The 12938-nt window shown below is 37.9% G+C and overlaps 1 protein-coding gene across 6 annotated transcripts in view; it reads left to right on the top strand.

Annotated features, from left to right (window-relative positions):
- DYM (dymeclin) overlaps positions 1 to 12938 on the top strand; it is a 218582-nt gene that overhangs the window by 19249 nt on the left and 186395 nt on the right. For all 6 annotated transcript variants that reach the window (XM_049794455.1, XM_049794454.1, XM_049794453.1 and 3 more), the window contains 3 exons: positions 4850 to 4902; positions 5574 to 5667; positions 7032 to 7165. In XM_049794455.1, the coding sequence (XP_049650412.1) occupies positions 4850 to 4902; positions 5574 to 5667; positions 7032 to 7165 (281 nt within the window). The remainder of the gene's footprint in view (positions 1 to 4849; positions 4903 to 5573; positions 5668 to 7031; positions 7166 to 12938) is intronic.

Below are 12938 nucleotides of genomic sequence, written 5' to 3'. Positions count from 1 at the left end.
CTCTTCCTAGTACAGTGTCCTTATGTGACATAGGGGTGTAGTGGTTGTGCTGTTGTCTTTCCTACAGAAGCTAATTACCCTTGATTACTTCTTACTTCCATCGCTGATGTGTGATACCTGGTGTGACACAGACACTTCCTGTGTATTTGTAGTGACAATTTGTATGCAAAATATGCTTGCTGTGTTGAGGTGTTACAAGACAATAATCACTGCCACTGTAAAACCTCTCCTGTTTCGGTACCTTTAAAATAAAACAAGATAAAACCATTTTCTTTAAAGAAGTCTGTGCTATCAGGAAGCAAATTTCACTATTACTGTTAATTTTAATTTTGCTGAAGTCTGTGGGCCTACCCTGTACATAAAAAACCAAGTAAGATTAATTTCTTGCTTTTATAAAGGACTTTAAAAATGCTGGCCACCAGGTCACAGGATGAGGCAGGAATTCTTGTGAAGCCTGAAACTTTCTCCTAAAATGTGTGGGAAGCAATCCTGCACCTCACATGTTTGCTTGGATCTAAATGATCCAGTCAAGTCTGTGTGGTTAAGTATACTTTTCTTTGAATCCTTAGTGTTTCCCCACTGTGCTCACAACCTGTTTGAATCCCCACACCAGGTGATACCTTTTGCTGATGCTTCAGAAAATTGTAAACTGGTAAATACGACTGGGATATGTACTACTTTCCCAAAACCAGATGGTTTAGTTCAGGTAGTGCCAGTTGAAATATATAATTACATGTACAAACTCACCCAGGTCACTGTGATTGTAATACTAAAGATCCGTGGCCTGAAGATGGTGTTTGTTGCTGTGTGCATGTGAACGTCTTCTAAAGTGGTGTCTTCTCCATGGCAGGGCTTACTGGATGTTACTGGGCTGCCTGGGTTTCTCCTAGTGATGCTCAGCAGTGCCATCAAGCAGCAGGAAGAGTTTACTTACCTTGCTGCTTGTTTATTGCTAGAAACTGATAATCTTTTTCTTGTTGAGAATGTACTAATGGTTCTCATAGACCAGAGGGTGTTTTACTCCTCCATCCCAAATGAATCTCTCTTCTGTTTTTACATGTTCTAGGAAGCACTGTCTTTCAGGAGCTTCTTTTCCATTCTGAAAAAGTGTAATTTTTATTTTCCCAGTTCTCAGTAGACAAAATTGCAGAGTGGAGAATGTGTGGGATCTCTTCCTTTTCTTTTCTGAAAGGTTGTTTTCTCCTGGATCCTCCCATAGGTACTTTGTTAAAATTAAACGTTCTCTCCCCCCCCCCCCCCCCCCCCCCCCCCCAAGATTTGGCAATAAGGCAGTCTGTATTCCTTGGGTCATGGTTTTCAGAGAGAATTAGAACTTTTATTTGTGATCAGTGCAGTGAAGGAGCTTCACTCTGTCAGTGCTTGCTCTTGTTGCTTGTGCTGAAAAACAGTTTGAATACTACCAGTGCCGCTCTGTGGATTAATGAAAGGACGGATGTTTTAGTGTTAGGTTTCCATTCTTATATTAATTCATTAACCAAATATCATCTTCACAAGGATTATAGAGCAAACTCAATACCATAGCTGGTTGTAGCATTTCTTTTGTGCCACCTTATGAATCTTGACTCTGGCATTTTCTGCCAGAGTGTTGTTATAATGTATCTCCTGTCTTCACAGCACAAAAAAATAGGCAGATGACTTTTTCCACATCTCTCACTTTTCTTTCCTGCCCAAGTTAAGGAAAGAAAGCCACTGCTAAGCTTTGCCCCAGGTACCTGGAAATGGGCTGCTATTTTTTGCATCCCACCGCTATACCCTGTCTATGAATCCATCCTTGGGATGTAGCAGTAGTATTACTTCTCTTGAGTGTAAGAACACCATTTCACTGGTGGGTGTGGGTGTGTGTGTTGGGGTGATATTCTGCTGTAGTTCCTTCTCACTAGGTGTTTCGATTGTGTGAACTAAAATGTTGCAGATGTTGCCTCATCCTGAGGATGGCAAAATTCAATTCTGTATTCTTGTTGTATGAATACAGGGGAGTGGGCTGTAGTTAGTTTTTAAGCATTAAACTTTGTTTTGGTGGGAAAAAGAATGACTTGAGTTTTGAAAGCTTTGCTGAACATCTGAAGGTCTTGCTTGGTTTGCCACTGTTTTTGATCCTGGCAACTTGTAGAAATTAGGCAACTCTGTGGAATTTGTTTGAGGACTTTGTGTGGTTTTTATAACTCGAAGGGAAGAACTCCCCACCCCCCCCAACCCTGTAAGAATGCTATACTTTAAAACCTAACTGCTTAGAAATTAGGGGAAAAATTAACCAGAATTAAAAGCTGTATGTCTACATTTATGGTTTAAATCCTGGAGCAATTACAGTAATCACTTGGTCTGTATTATAGAAGTCCCCAGCATCTTTGGATAGTGGGAGGTGGGTCATGTTGTGTTGGGTTACGATTATTTAGTACCTAAGAACTCTCTAGTCAGTTGGTGTCCAATATTTGCAGGAAAGAATACATCCTCATGACAAGCGGTCAGCTGGAGAAGTTTAGAAGGTGTTGGGTTTTGGTTGGGTTTTTTTGTTTGTTTGTTTGGTTGGTTTTTTTGTTGTGGTTTTGTTTGTTGTTTTCTTTTAAGTGCAAAAAGTCCTTGTCTCATATAGAACTAGAAAACTGTGTTGTCTGTAGTTGCTGGCAGGGTGTTCTAGCTTTATACCATTTGTTTTTAATTACTCTGCATGTTTTTAGCACTGAAACAAGAGACCACCTTTGAGACTATGTCTAACACTTTTAAAGTATATATGAAAGTGTGAGTTTGTTCTTTCTGAAATTTATGTTGCAAAGCAATTTATGGGGGAGGAAAGAATGCTGATACTTGATATCTAAAAAAGCCAATCTGCATAATCTGAAGTTGTCTTAGGATATTCAGCTGTAGGTGAAGAGCTGTCTCTGCTGTCAGCTCACTGCACAGTAAATTAGTCTGATATACAGGAAAATTTGCAGGCTTCTTAAAACTTAATTTGTTTGATGTCTCTATCTTGAAGCATTTCCTATTGAAAAGTTTTGAATGAATTATTTTGACTGCTGTTTGTGCCAATATTCTTACCTCTTCTTCTAGTCCTAAGGAGTTTGAGCACAGCTCAGACAAACTCAACAGCTTCCAAGAGCATGGCTCCACATGAGTTTTTAGCAGTGGAGATGCTTTAGGGGCTTCCCACACAGCACCACAGTTAGTCTCAGGTTGATGCAACAGTTATTAGGACTGTGCTGTAAACTGGATTACCATCTAAATTGAAGAACAGAAAGAAGGGACACTGTTTCCCCCACTGCTGCATTTTAGAAGCTCACTGGCAGAGTTGTAGGTAGCTGCCAAGAGCAGGTGGGACAGAGAGAGTGCATGTGGTTCCATGCCTTTTTTTGTCTTCAGTCTCTGATGTTTTTTATATAAACCAGGTTACTCATCAGAAAATTTAATGCTTAGGAAGCAACAGCAACTTTGGCAATCTAATTATGGCAGTATTAAGTTTTCCAATATCTTTATGTGAGAGGAGTGCTTGAACGGAGGCCATTCCACTGACTTTTACAGTCTTAGTTACTCTTCAGGTTTCATTACATTGCTACTTTCCTATTTATTCTGTGGATGGTGATTTTCATACCTTTAATTACAAGGGTGTAGCTTGCATGAGCTCTGAAATTGTTCAGCCTATATTACATAATATGTTATGTCTGCAAGCATTGAATTATTTTTTTTTTGACTGGCTTTTAATCTTCTCCAATATCCTGAGCAGTAGGGCCTGTAGTGATAGGACAAGGAGTAATGGTTTTAAACTAAAAGAGAATAGATTTAGGCTAGATGTAAAGAGGAGATTTTTTATGATGAGGGTGGTGAAACACTGGAACAGGTTGCCCTTTAGATGTTAATATTGGGACACCTTCATACTGCTTAATGTGGCATTGGATGCAATATCTGATTATTATTTGTCTTTTTTTCCCCCCATCTGTTCAGGAAAAATATACTTCCCATGTATTCTTCTGTTTTGTTTTCAAGGATCAGTTACTCTATACTGATAGGTTTGTAGTGACAGAAGTATATAAATGTCTTTTGATGCAGCTGGTGTTTACTTTCAGCGGTTGTTGGAAGGTTCTGCTTTAGTGCTTTATTGTTTTCAGCTGATGGTTTCCATTGAGGCATACCAACAGGCAGTTAATGAAGTTATGAAAAATTTGGTATATCTGGTGTGATTGTTGCATTAATAAAACAACATTAGTTAAAGGAAAGTGGTGCTTAGGTTGAGGTTAAATGTCGGTTTGAGGACTCTTTATGCTTTTTAAAAAGGTGTTACTTCATATGATAGTTTGTGTCAAAAATTAAGCTCTTTCTGTAGGCTGCCGTTGTATGTGTATTTTCAGTGGCATCAAGCTAAGCATGGCAGTATTGAAGCCACAAAGGTGATAGAAACACAAATGATGTAGTGACATCATTTCACCTTGACAAACGATTCACTTTGCAATATTAGTGTCCTGTTTTATTGTCAGTGTACTTCAAATACATGTTTTACTGCCTGACACTAGGATGACTGAGCACTGGAATGGGTTGCTCAGAGAGATTGTGGAGTCTTTGACCTTGGAGATACTCAGAAGCCACCTGGACGTGGTCCTGGGCAACTGGCTCTAGTGGCCCTGCTTGAGCAGGGATGTTGGACAAGATGACCTCCAGAGGTCCCTTCTCACCTCAACCACTCTGTGCTTCTGTGGTATCTATGTAAAGCAGCTAATGGATTTGTAGAATTAAGTGCTTCATAGAAATATTTTACTACTGTTTTGTAAAGAATTTTCACTTCAAGTACAGGAACCTAATTGCTTGTGTAACCATTTTTTGTTTTCTTTTCCCCCTCCCCTAGTGCTGACTTAAAGCTCTTGGAAGAAGCCACAATCTCAGTCTGCAAGTCTTTAGGTGAGAAATTGTGACATCTTTTTTCCATGTGCTTTATCAGAAGAATTAAGAAACAGCATACATGTGCACATCCATGTCTTTAGTATACTTAACTCTACTTGTATGTGTTCCACTAGTAAGATTAATGTAAAGAGTGTGTTTATATATGTTCTGGACTTCTAGAAACTTCCATTGTTAACTGTTATATAGAACTGGAAATGACTGAAAGGTTTAAAACAAATAACTTGATCCTCACTACCTCTTTTTCCTTCTGCACTCTAAGCTGATCAGTAAGGGGAAATAATTAATCAGAGGATGAAAGGAAGGGATAATGTAAATGTGATCAACAATTTTTCAAGAAGGTAAAAACTAGTTGTGAAAACCTGCCTAGGTTTCTGACAGGTGACTGTTGTGCTGTAGACAAGTCTTGGAAAGGAAGAAGTAGTAAGAGCTCCACATTTGGGATATTTTAAATCTAGGATGAAAAGTATTGTTTAGAGAACAATTATGGAGTAGTTAAGCATGTACTGGAAAAATCTTAAAAGAAGAACAAAGCTGTACAGAAAAGTGGACATACTGTGCTTTACATAGAAATATTTAAGACATTGAAATTTGGTTTCATTCTGTGTATTGTTTGAAATAGTGTCAACTTATGCGTGCTGTATAATTGTGTCTTATTTTTCCTTATCTAGTTGAGAAGAATCCTCGAACAGGAAACCTTGGGTCATTGATTAAAGTCTTTCTTTCTAGAACCAAAGAGTTAAAAATTTCAGCAGAATGTCAGAAGTAAGTACCTGGAAAAAAGCTGTGTGCACCATTTCAGTTTTTAAAATGTTCCTTTTGCTGCTAGCTCTTTGAGTTTTTTACTTTGCTAGTTAACATACCTACAGACGAAAACTGAGAATTCTCTTAAATTGTTGTTTGAAACAAAACAAGTATCTAGTACTTTGCCAAACACAGAAGATTAAGTGTAAAATGTAAATAGATTGCTGTGGAAAAAGACATGTTTGTGTTCATCCTGTATGTTACATAACCACATTTGTGAACAAATGGTGTAACTTCTGCTTACTATGGGTTTAGAGCTGTTTAAAAATCACCTGACCTTTTTAGCTAAATCTTAATGTATGAAACAGTATTTTATCTTGGAAATATTTTAAATTGGATTGGATTTGAACACAAACATCTGTATAAATACATTGCTTTCAAATCACATCGTGCATCTGCTATTGGTTTTGCTTGCCCCTTCAGCAGTAGGAAATAACTCTTAAGAGGTTATGTGTGCAGGACTGTATAGTTTTTGCAGGAAGCTTTCTGTAATTGTTCCCCCACACCCATAGACAAATGTATAACTCTCATCAGATTTAGGGCTTCAAAAAGGAAGACTTTCTCTTTAATGTCCCCTTGCTCCTGGGGCTGCCCTCAACCTTTTTGCTTATATCTGGAGAAAGAAGTTATTCCTGCCTGGATAGCTCCTGCTGCTTTAATCCAAAAATACTTTGAAAATACAGCTTCAAGTAAGAGCCTGACTATATGCTGTTGTATGGGCTTCCCAGCAGTCGCTTATTGGGACTCATGAAAATGTAATGAAGCTATATTCCCCTTGCATTCAGAAAGCTTGGAAAATGTCTCTGTGTGTTGCATAGAAGAATGTTGCTATATTGTGCTTCTGAAGTCCGTAAATGCCTACGGTTATATGAAAGCTATTTGCCTGGGAAAAGTGCTAAGGTTCAAGGAGCCAGAGTAGCTTTCATATCAAAGCTGTTCAAAATTTCCAAATGCCTGGGTGACTTGAGTCTATAGTATCTAGAAACCTTTAGAAGTATGCTGAGCCACCTAGTGAGCTCTTCCAAAACTGGTACTTCTGGCAACTGTGGTGTTTTTAACAATACAGACTTGGTTAGGAATAATTAGTTAGGAACAAAAGTTAGGAATTGTATTCTCTTGGGGGAAGAAAAACAATACTTCTTTTAAACACATTTCCAGTTTGCTGTAGCATCAACTGAAGACTCCTTGCTTAAGCACTTTGGCTTTTCCTTGCTTCAACTGTAGGAACCCCTTTGTCTACTCTGGCATGTATTTTCTTGTGGGTTTTGATGCGTGTTTGCAGGTTAAAAATTACTGATTCTTGTTTGTTTCTGCTTCTTTTCTAGTCACCTCTTTATTTGGCAGGCTCACAATGCACTGTTTATTATTTGCTGTTTGCTGAAAGTATTCATCAGTCGAATGTCAGAAGAGGAGCTGCAACTTCATTTTACTTATGAAGACAAAGCACCGGGCTCATACGGTAGGTATACACTAGTGCTAGTGACACAAATATCCCACCAGAGACTAAAAAGTTCTGATGTTTGTAGATGTGGCACTTGGGACATGGTTTAGTGGTAGCGTTAGGTTAATGGTTGGACTTGATGATCTTAAGCGTCTTTTCCAACCTAAATAATTCCATGATTCTATGTTTTGTTTAGACTATGAATCCCAAACTTTGCTTTAAAACTAGAAACAAAGTACTAGTGAGGTTACATACAACATGTTTACTGTTCAGGACAACATGTGAGATTGGAACTATGTAGTCAACAACAAAACTGATTGACTTCCTTCAGGGTCTGAAGTAATTTGGTGTAAACTATCTTCCTTTGTATCATACATGTGAAAGAGAACACCTTCAAAATGTGATGAGAGCTTTTCATTACATATTGACTGTCATCTTCTGCTAGAGTTAAATGTTTGTTAACAAACTGTTGACATGTTACAGGTTCTTACAGCAAAATAGACCTCCTAGAGCAGCGTTTAAGTTGTTTGGTTTATTTTTTCTTTAAACATTTGTATTAAGTTTAACATGATCATTTATTCACAAACTTAATTTGGCATTTTTTTAAAGAGTTGTTCAGAAGTGCTGCTGTAGACCTACCTTAGCTTTAGTTACTTTCATACAGTTTGAAAGGTGGTAACGGTTCTCTTCAGAAGAGCGGAAAAGAGTTGGGGTGAAGCTGACCGCATACTACTGTAGGAACAGTGACGTTGCAATTATTTAGTGTTTCTTCTCACATATGCTTCATAAACTGGCAGCAGCCGGGGAGTGAATTGAATGCAAATTTTAGGAATCTAGTGAGGGAAGATAACAGTACTATGGTTAGAACTCATCTATTGAAAAGGCAACTGCTAAAATGTAATTAGTGGGCAGTAGTTGATACAAGAGTACGGGAAAACTCGAAAGAATTTAAGCAGATTATTCAAATATAAGTGCATCTCTAGGAAATGGAGCATGTATTATGCAAGATGAAAGATGGCAGGGAAGATGCTCAAATAATCTAGCTGTTCTCTTTCTGCTATCTGGTCCTTCTTTTTGAATGTGAATAATGTGAATGCGTTCAAAATCAGTTTGATTACAGTAAAAAGAAAGTCATAACACTGCCACAAATTTCTGTGTAGTGCTGTACCAAGATGCTCTTACAGAACACGTGATGGATAATGCTGGCACAGGAGCCCTGGTGAGCCCTTTGCTTTGTCATAAAGATATTGTTGAGTTTGTAATTCCACGTTGTTTATAGCATAGAGCCAAAAATGGTCTGGCAAAAAGGAATGGTATCGGAATGCTAATACAGTGCAAGTGAAGTGTGGAAGAACAACCAAAAGTACCTGAGTGTGGATTTCCCTCAACAGTCTGTCCAGCAAGGACACGTGTTGAGAATGCCTAATAGCTGCTTGCTTACTGAATGGTGAGAACTGTTCATTAAAATCTGTTTAACTCCTTGGCACCCGCTGTTGCTCTGGGGAAATCAGACTTCTGGTGTCAAAAGATTAAGTGCTGCATTTTGAGATGGTTTAATGTATTTTAAACTGTGATGAGTAATCTCCATGAATGAAGTCAGCTAACCAATGCATTAGAAATAACACCTGCTTATAATAAGCTATCACTGCAGACTGCCTATGGGTTTATACTTGGTTTAAAAAAATGGCCCACCTCTTGCTTCAGTGTTATCGTGTAGCACAGCAGAATGGGTGGAAAAGCTGAGACGTTTTGTTAGCTTGAACCCCTGTGATTTTTATTGCCTATGCTGGGAGTTCCTCACAGCGTGGTATGAAAAGTGATTCTTGTCACTGGGGTAGATCCATGTTTATACCATGTCTAGTAGCACTTGACTATAATTCACAGTGACATTTATTAGTGATAATTTTGTGCATATTGATGGCAAACGTACTTGGCAATTATCTTTGAGCAGATTGTTTGCTGGATGTTCTTGATTAGGGAGGTAATTGTGTGTGGTCTGCTGATGAGAGCAGGGGATGGAAGCAGGAAACGAGCTCCTCCTTCGCTTGCCCCGCTCAGCTGTGGCTCGAGTCCACTGCCACTTTTGGCTTGTGTTTCCGATTTGAGAGGGTTCTTGTGACCTTCCTCAAGGTATCGAGGTTCATAACGTGCTGTGTTTACATAGCCATTGCTTTTGGTTCCTACCAAATCATCACACAGGTTTTTTTAAATATGTGTAGAGCGTGGCAATGGGGTGAATGCCTTCCTATGGCTTTTATGCTTAGCTATAGGAAAAGTGCAGTATCAATAATGGAGTGTAATAAACTGCTGTTGTGTTAGGGCCATTAAAGTAAGCAGAAGAAATGAAATGGCTTTTTGTTTGTATTTTTATAATTAAGTCAAGTGTAGTTTTCTTGAATCTATTTTTCATTCTTTGGAAACTAGGGCATGCCTTGTTATTGTGAAGTTTACACAGATTCATTAGTACTTCTACTAAAGTTTTATATACTTAATGGTATCTTTGGTGAACATGCTTTTAAAAAATTTAAGTTGTTCTTAGTTGTCCTTGCTGTCTTTTCATTTACCAGAGCTTGATATTATTTTAATATTCTTCAATTGTGAGCGTGATAAAACAAACCTTATAAAATACATTATCACATTAATTAAATCATGTAAATAAAATATCCATATAGATGAAAGCTTTAATATAGTGTCTGACTTTTGAAGTACTGTTTGCTTATTTTCTTAATGACTGGTGAGTAGTTACTGGAAAGAACAGTACAACCAACCAACAGCACAAACAACCCCCCTCTCCTATGATCTGTTTTTGTATGCTTTGTTCAATCTTGCAGCCTTCTGAGAAAAGGTAACCATTTTTTTTCAGGATCATCTGAAAACTCCTTTGGAAATCAGTGTGTGGTAGTGTTTGTTTCTCTGTTTAAACTATGAGTATCTCTTTTTTTTCCTTCTAGTTGGAGAATATATCCCAGTATCATGTTCTGTGAGTTTAAAATACAGCACGTCAGGCTGCTCACACTGCAGTCAGAGCATCAGCACCTGCCGTGCAATATTTGGTATGTCAGGCAGAAGTGTGTACTGTATAATAGTAATGATGTATGGAAAATATCCTTGTCACTGGCTACTGAGCAATATGTCTTGTATCTTGACAGGTTATATACGACGTAGCCAGTATTGTTTAGTTAGCATTTTTTATAACTCTTATCTGGAAGAATTCTCCTCCCAGGTTTTGCAATTCATATGCTTTCACTTTTTCTGAAAGTCCAATTTGTGCTTTTTCCTTCTAGGCTGTGTATTAAGCTCAGAAGAAAGCTGTGCAATTGTACTTTGTGTCATAAAATGTAATTGAGTTTTTTCATTTTTCAAGAAGTTTGAGTGCATGGATATGTTGTAGCCTACCATTATAAAGCTGTAATGAATAAATTGCACAGGATTGAGTCCCTGCTAACAGCACTGTTTACTGATTTCCTTCACAGTAGTCAGACCATTAGTAGAAGTTTGTTCTTTTGACAGTTTTCAGATGGTTCTTTGGCCTAGGAAGTGCAACCTTTGCCTCTTCATCCATAATTGGGAATTTGCGTATAACTTTGGAGGATATTGCACAACTCTGATTGTAGGGGGATCCTTATAGATTCAGCTGCAAAATCCTGATATTAATAAATCCTAAACTGGACTTGGCAGATGCTGATCTGGAGCTGGAGTTAGTCTTGCTAACACAAATCCTTCATCTTTCAATGAGGCTTCCACTGTCTGTAGCCCATAATTTCTGCATGTTCTTTAATTGTATTGTGATTCAGAGGTGTAAGAGAGCACATGCTGTGTATTGTATTCTAAGTCAAACCATCAATTCATTTAACCTATTCTCTGACCTGTAGTAGGGAACTTTATTCATTCTCTATAGAGAAGTTTTTATCACAAGGCTGCTAAGGACTGTGTTTGGTGTATTGTAACAAATAAGAGGACATAAAGGAGGGAATAAATAACAATACTTTTACTGCAACCCTTAAATGATTCCATGAGTGTTCAGCTATCATATAAAGGAAATAAGGGATGGCAGTTAGTTTATGTACTCATTATTAACACTGTTAAGTGAAAGTTGGGAGCTTTTGAGAGTCCTCAGAGCTGAAGATCAAACCACAAAACCCAAAGAATCTTTAAGTTTGCTGGTTTTGTAATTAATTGAAAGGGTGGGGCTTTTAGGTACTGTTCTACAAGTAATGAATTATTTCATTACTGATGTCCAGGGTCTATCCTATCTGTAGGAACAACAGGGCAGAAAAACGAGTAACATCTAAGATGAGGCTATGCTTTGCTATGCCTGACTATCTTATTGACATAAGACACATCCAGCTGCTGCAGCAGCTCAGATCAGGTCGTGACAATATAGTAGTTAGGTTCCTGAGAAGAAAGATTGTTTTACTGTCTATGTTAGACCCTGCATCATGGCCAGTGAGGGAGCTGGGCTGGTTTAACTGGAAGTGGAGTCTCCTGGTATGTATACTTTCCTTTGGATAAGCCATTTTGCCTGTGTACTGTCTGCTAATCCAGTGTGTGTAATGTGCGTAGCTTTGAAATGTTAAAAAAAAATAAATAAATTATTTATGTTAAAAAAACCAAAAACCAACAAAAACCAAAACACCCCAAAACCCCCCCAAACAAACCTCACCAAAAAGCCAGAAACCCCACAATGCAAGTAATCCACATGTTCGAGGACTTAAACATGGCTGATGAAAAATGGTGCCGCATCATAACTGGGCTTTTTAAAAACTGTGTGTGTTTGCAGTTACTTCTACAGCATGATAGAGCTTAGAAGATGCACCTGTGATTCCTCTTTCTGCAAGTCTGCTCTAATCTTATCTGGACAGATTCACCCTTTACTTATTTTCCCCAAGGCTTTACATGTGTCTTTGATCCAAGTATGTGATCTATTAATGTGAATGAGTATTGTGTGTATTGTCTTTATCCTGCTATTGAAAAAGGCATTGTTTATGAAAACACATAGTGTTCCATGTTTATAGCTTTCTCTCACGTTATAGATTTGGCATGCATCCGCCTCATTGTCTCGGCAAGACAAGAATTAAACAAGAATGCGTGTGCCCCAGTGGGGAAAAGGATACGTTAATTATTGCAACTGAATCACATTGATTACAGCAATTAAGCTTTTTTTTTTAAAAAAAAAGAAAAATAGTTTGAGAACACCAGTGAAGACTAACATCTTCCATTCTACATGATTGTGCTAACCCAATATTTTCTTGCTTTATTTTGAGTATAGTGTGTGTGGGGAAAAGCCCTCTTTCATACTCAAATGTTATTTAACATTATTCTCTCTTCAAATGAGTTGTGTATATAGTATGGTGGAAGAAATGGTATTCTTAAGATGCACTCACTTTACTGTTTTCATCCTTTTTCTTCTCTCCTCCTCCCTTTCCTCAATTGTCAAGAGAAACAATTAGGTACCTTTTGGGAATTAACAGCAGTCTTGCTCTATAAGCATTTTCTAGACTCAGAAAAACCTTAGGAAACTGTCACGTTCCAGTTACATTAGAAGACATTATCTGGGCTTCATTATTGGCTGTGGTTTCTGTCTAAGGTTAAATAGTCCTAGCAGTTCTCAGTTTTTACTAACAGGAGCTACATTGTGTTACTCATGGGGGATTCTATATAAAGGAAACCACGTTTCCGTGATAAAAAACCGATTTCCTTTAGAATGTGCAGTTCACTAGGTGACAATTTTTAATGTGTTTTTAATAAACCGATTGTGGAAAGAAATAATTTTGCTTTATTGTGAATATTC

This window comes from Accipiter gentilis, chromosome Z, assembly GCF_929443795.1.
Source record: "Accipiter gentilis chromosome Z, bAccGen1.1, whole genome shotgun sequence".
Taxonomy (NCBI): Eukaryota; Metazoa; Chordata; class Aves; order Accipitriformes; family Accipitridae; genus Astur; species Astur gentilis.
This window is presented reverse-complemented; position numbering and strand designations above follow the sequence as displayed.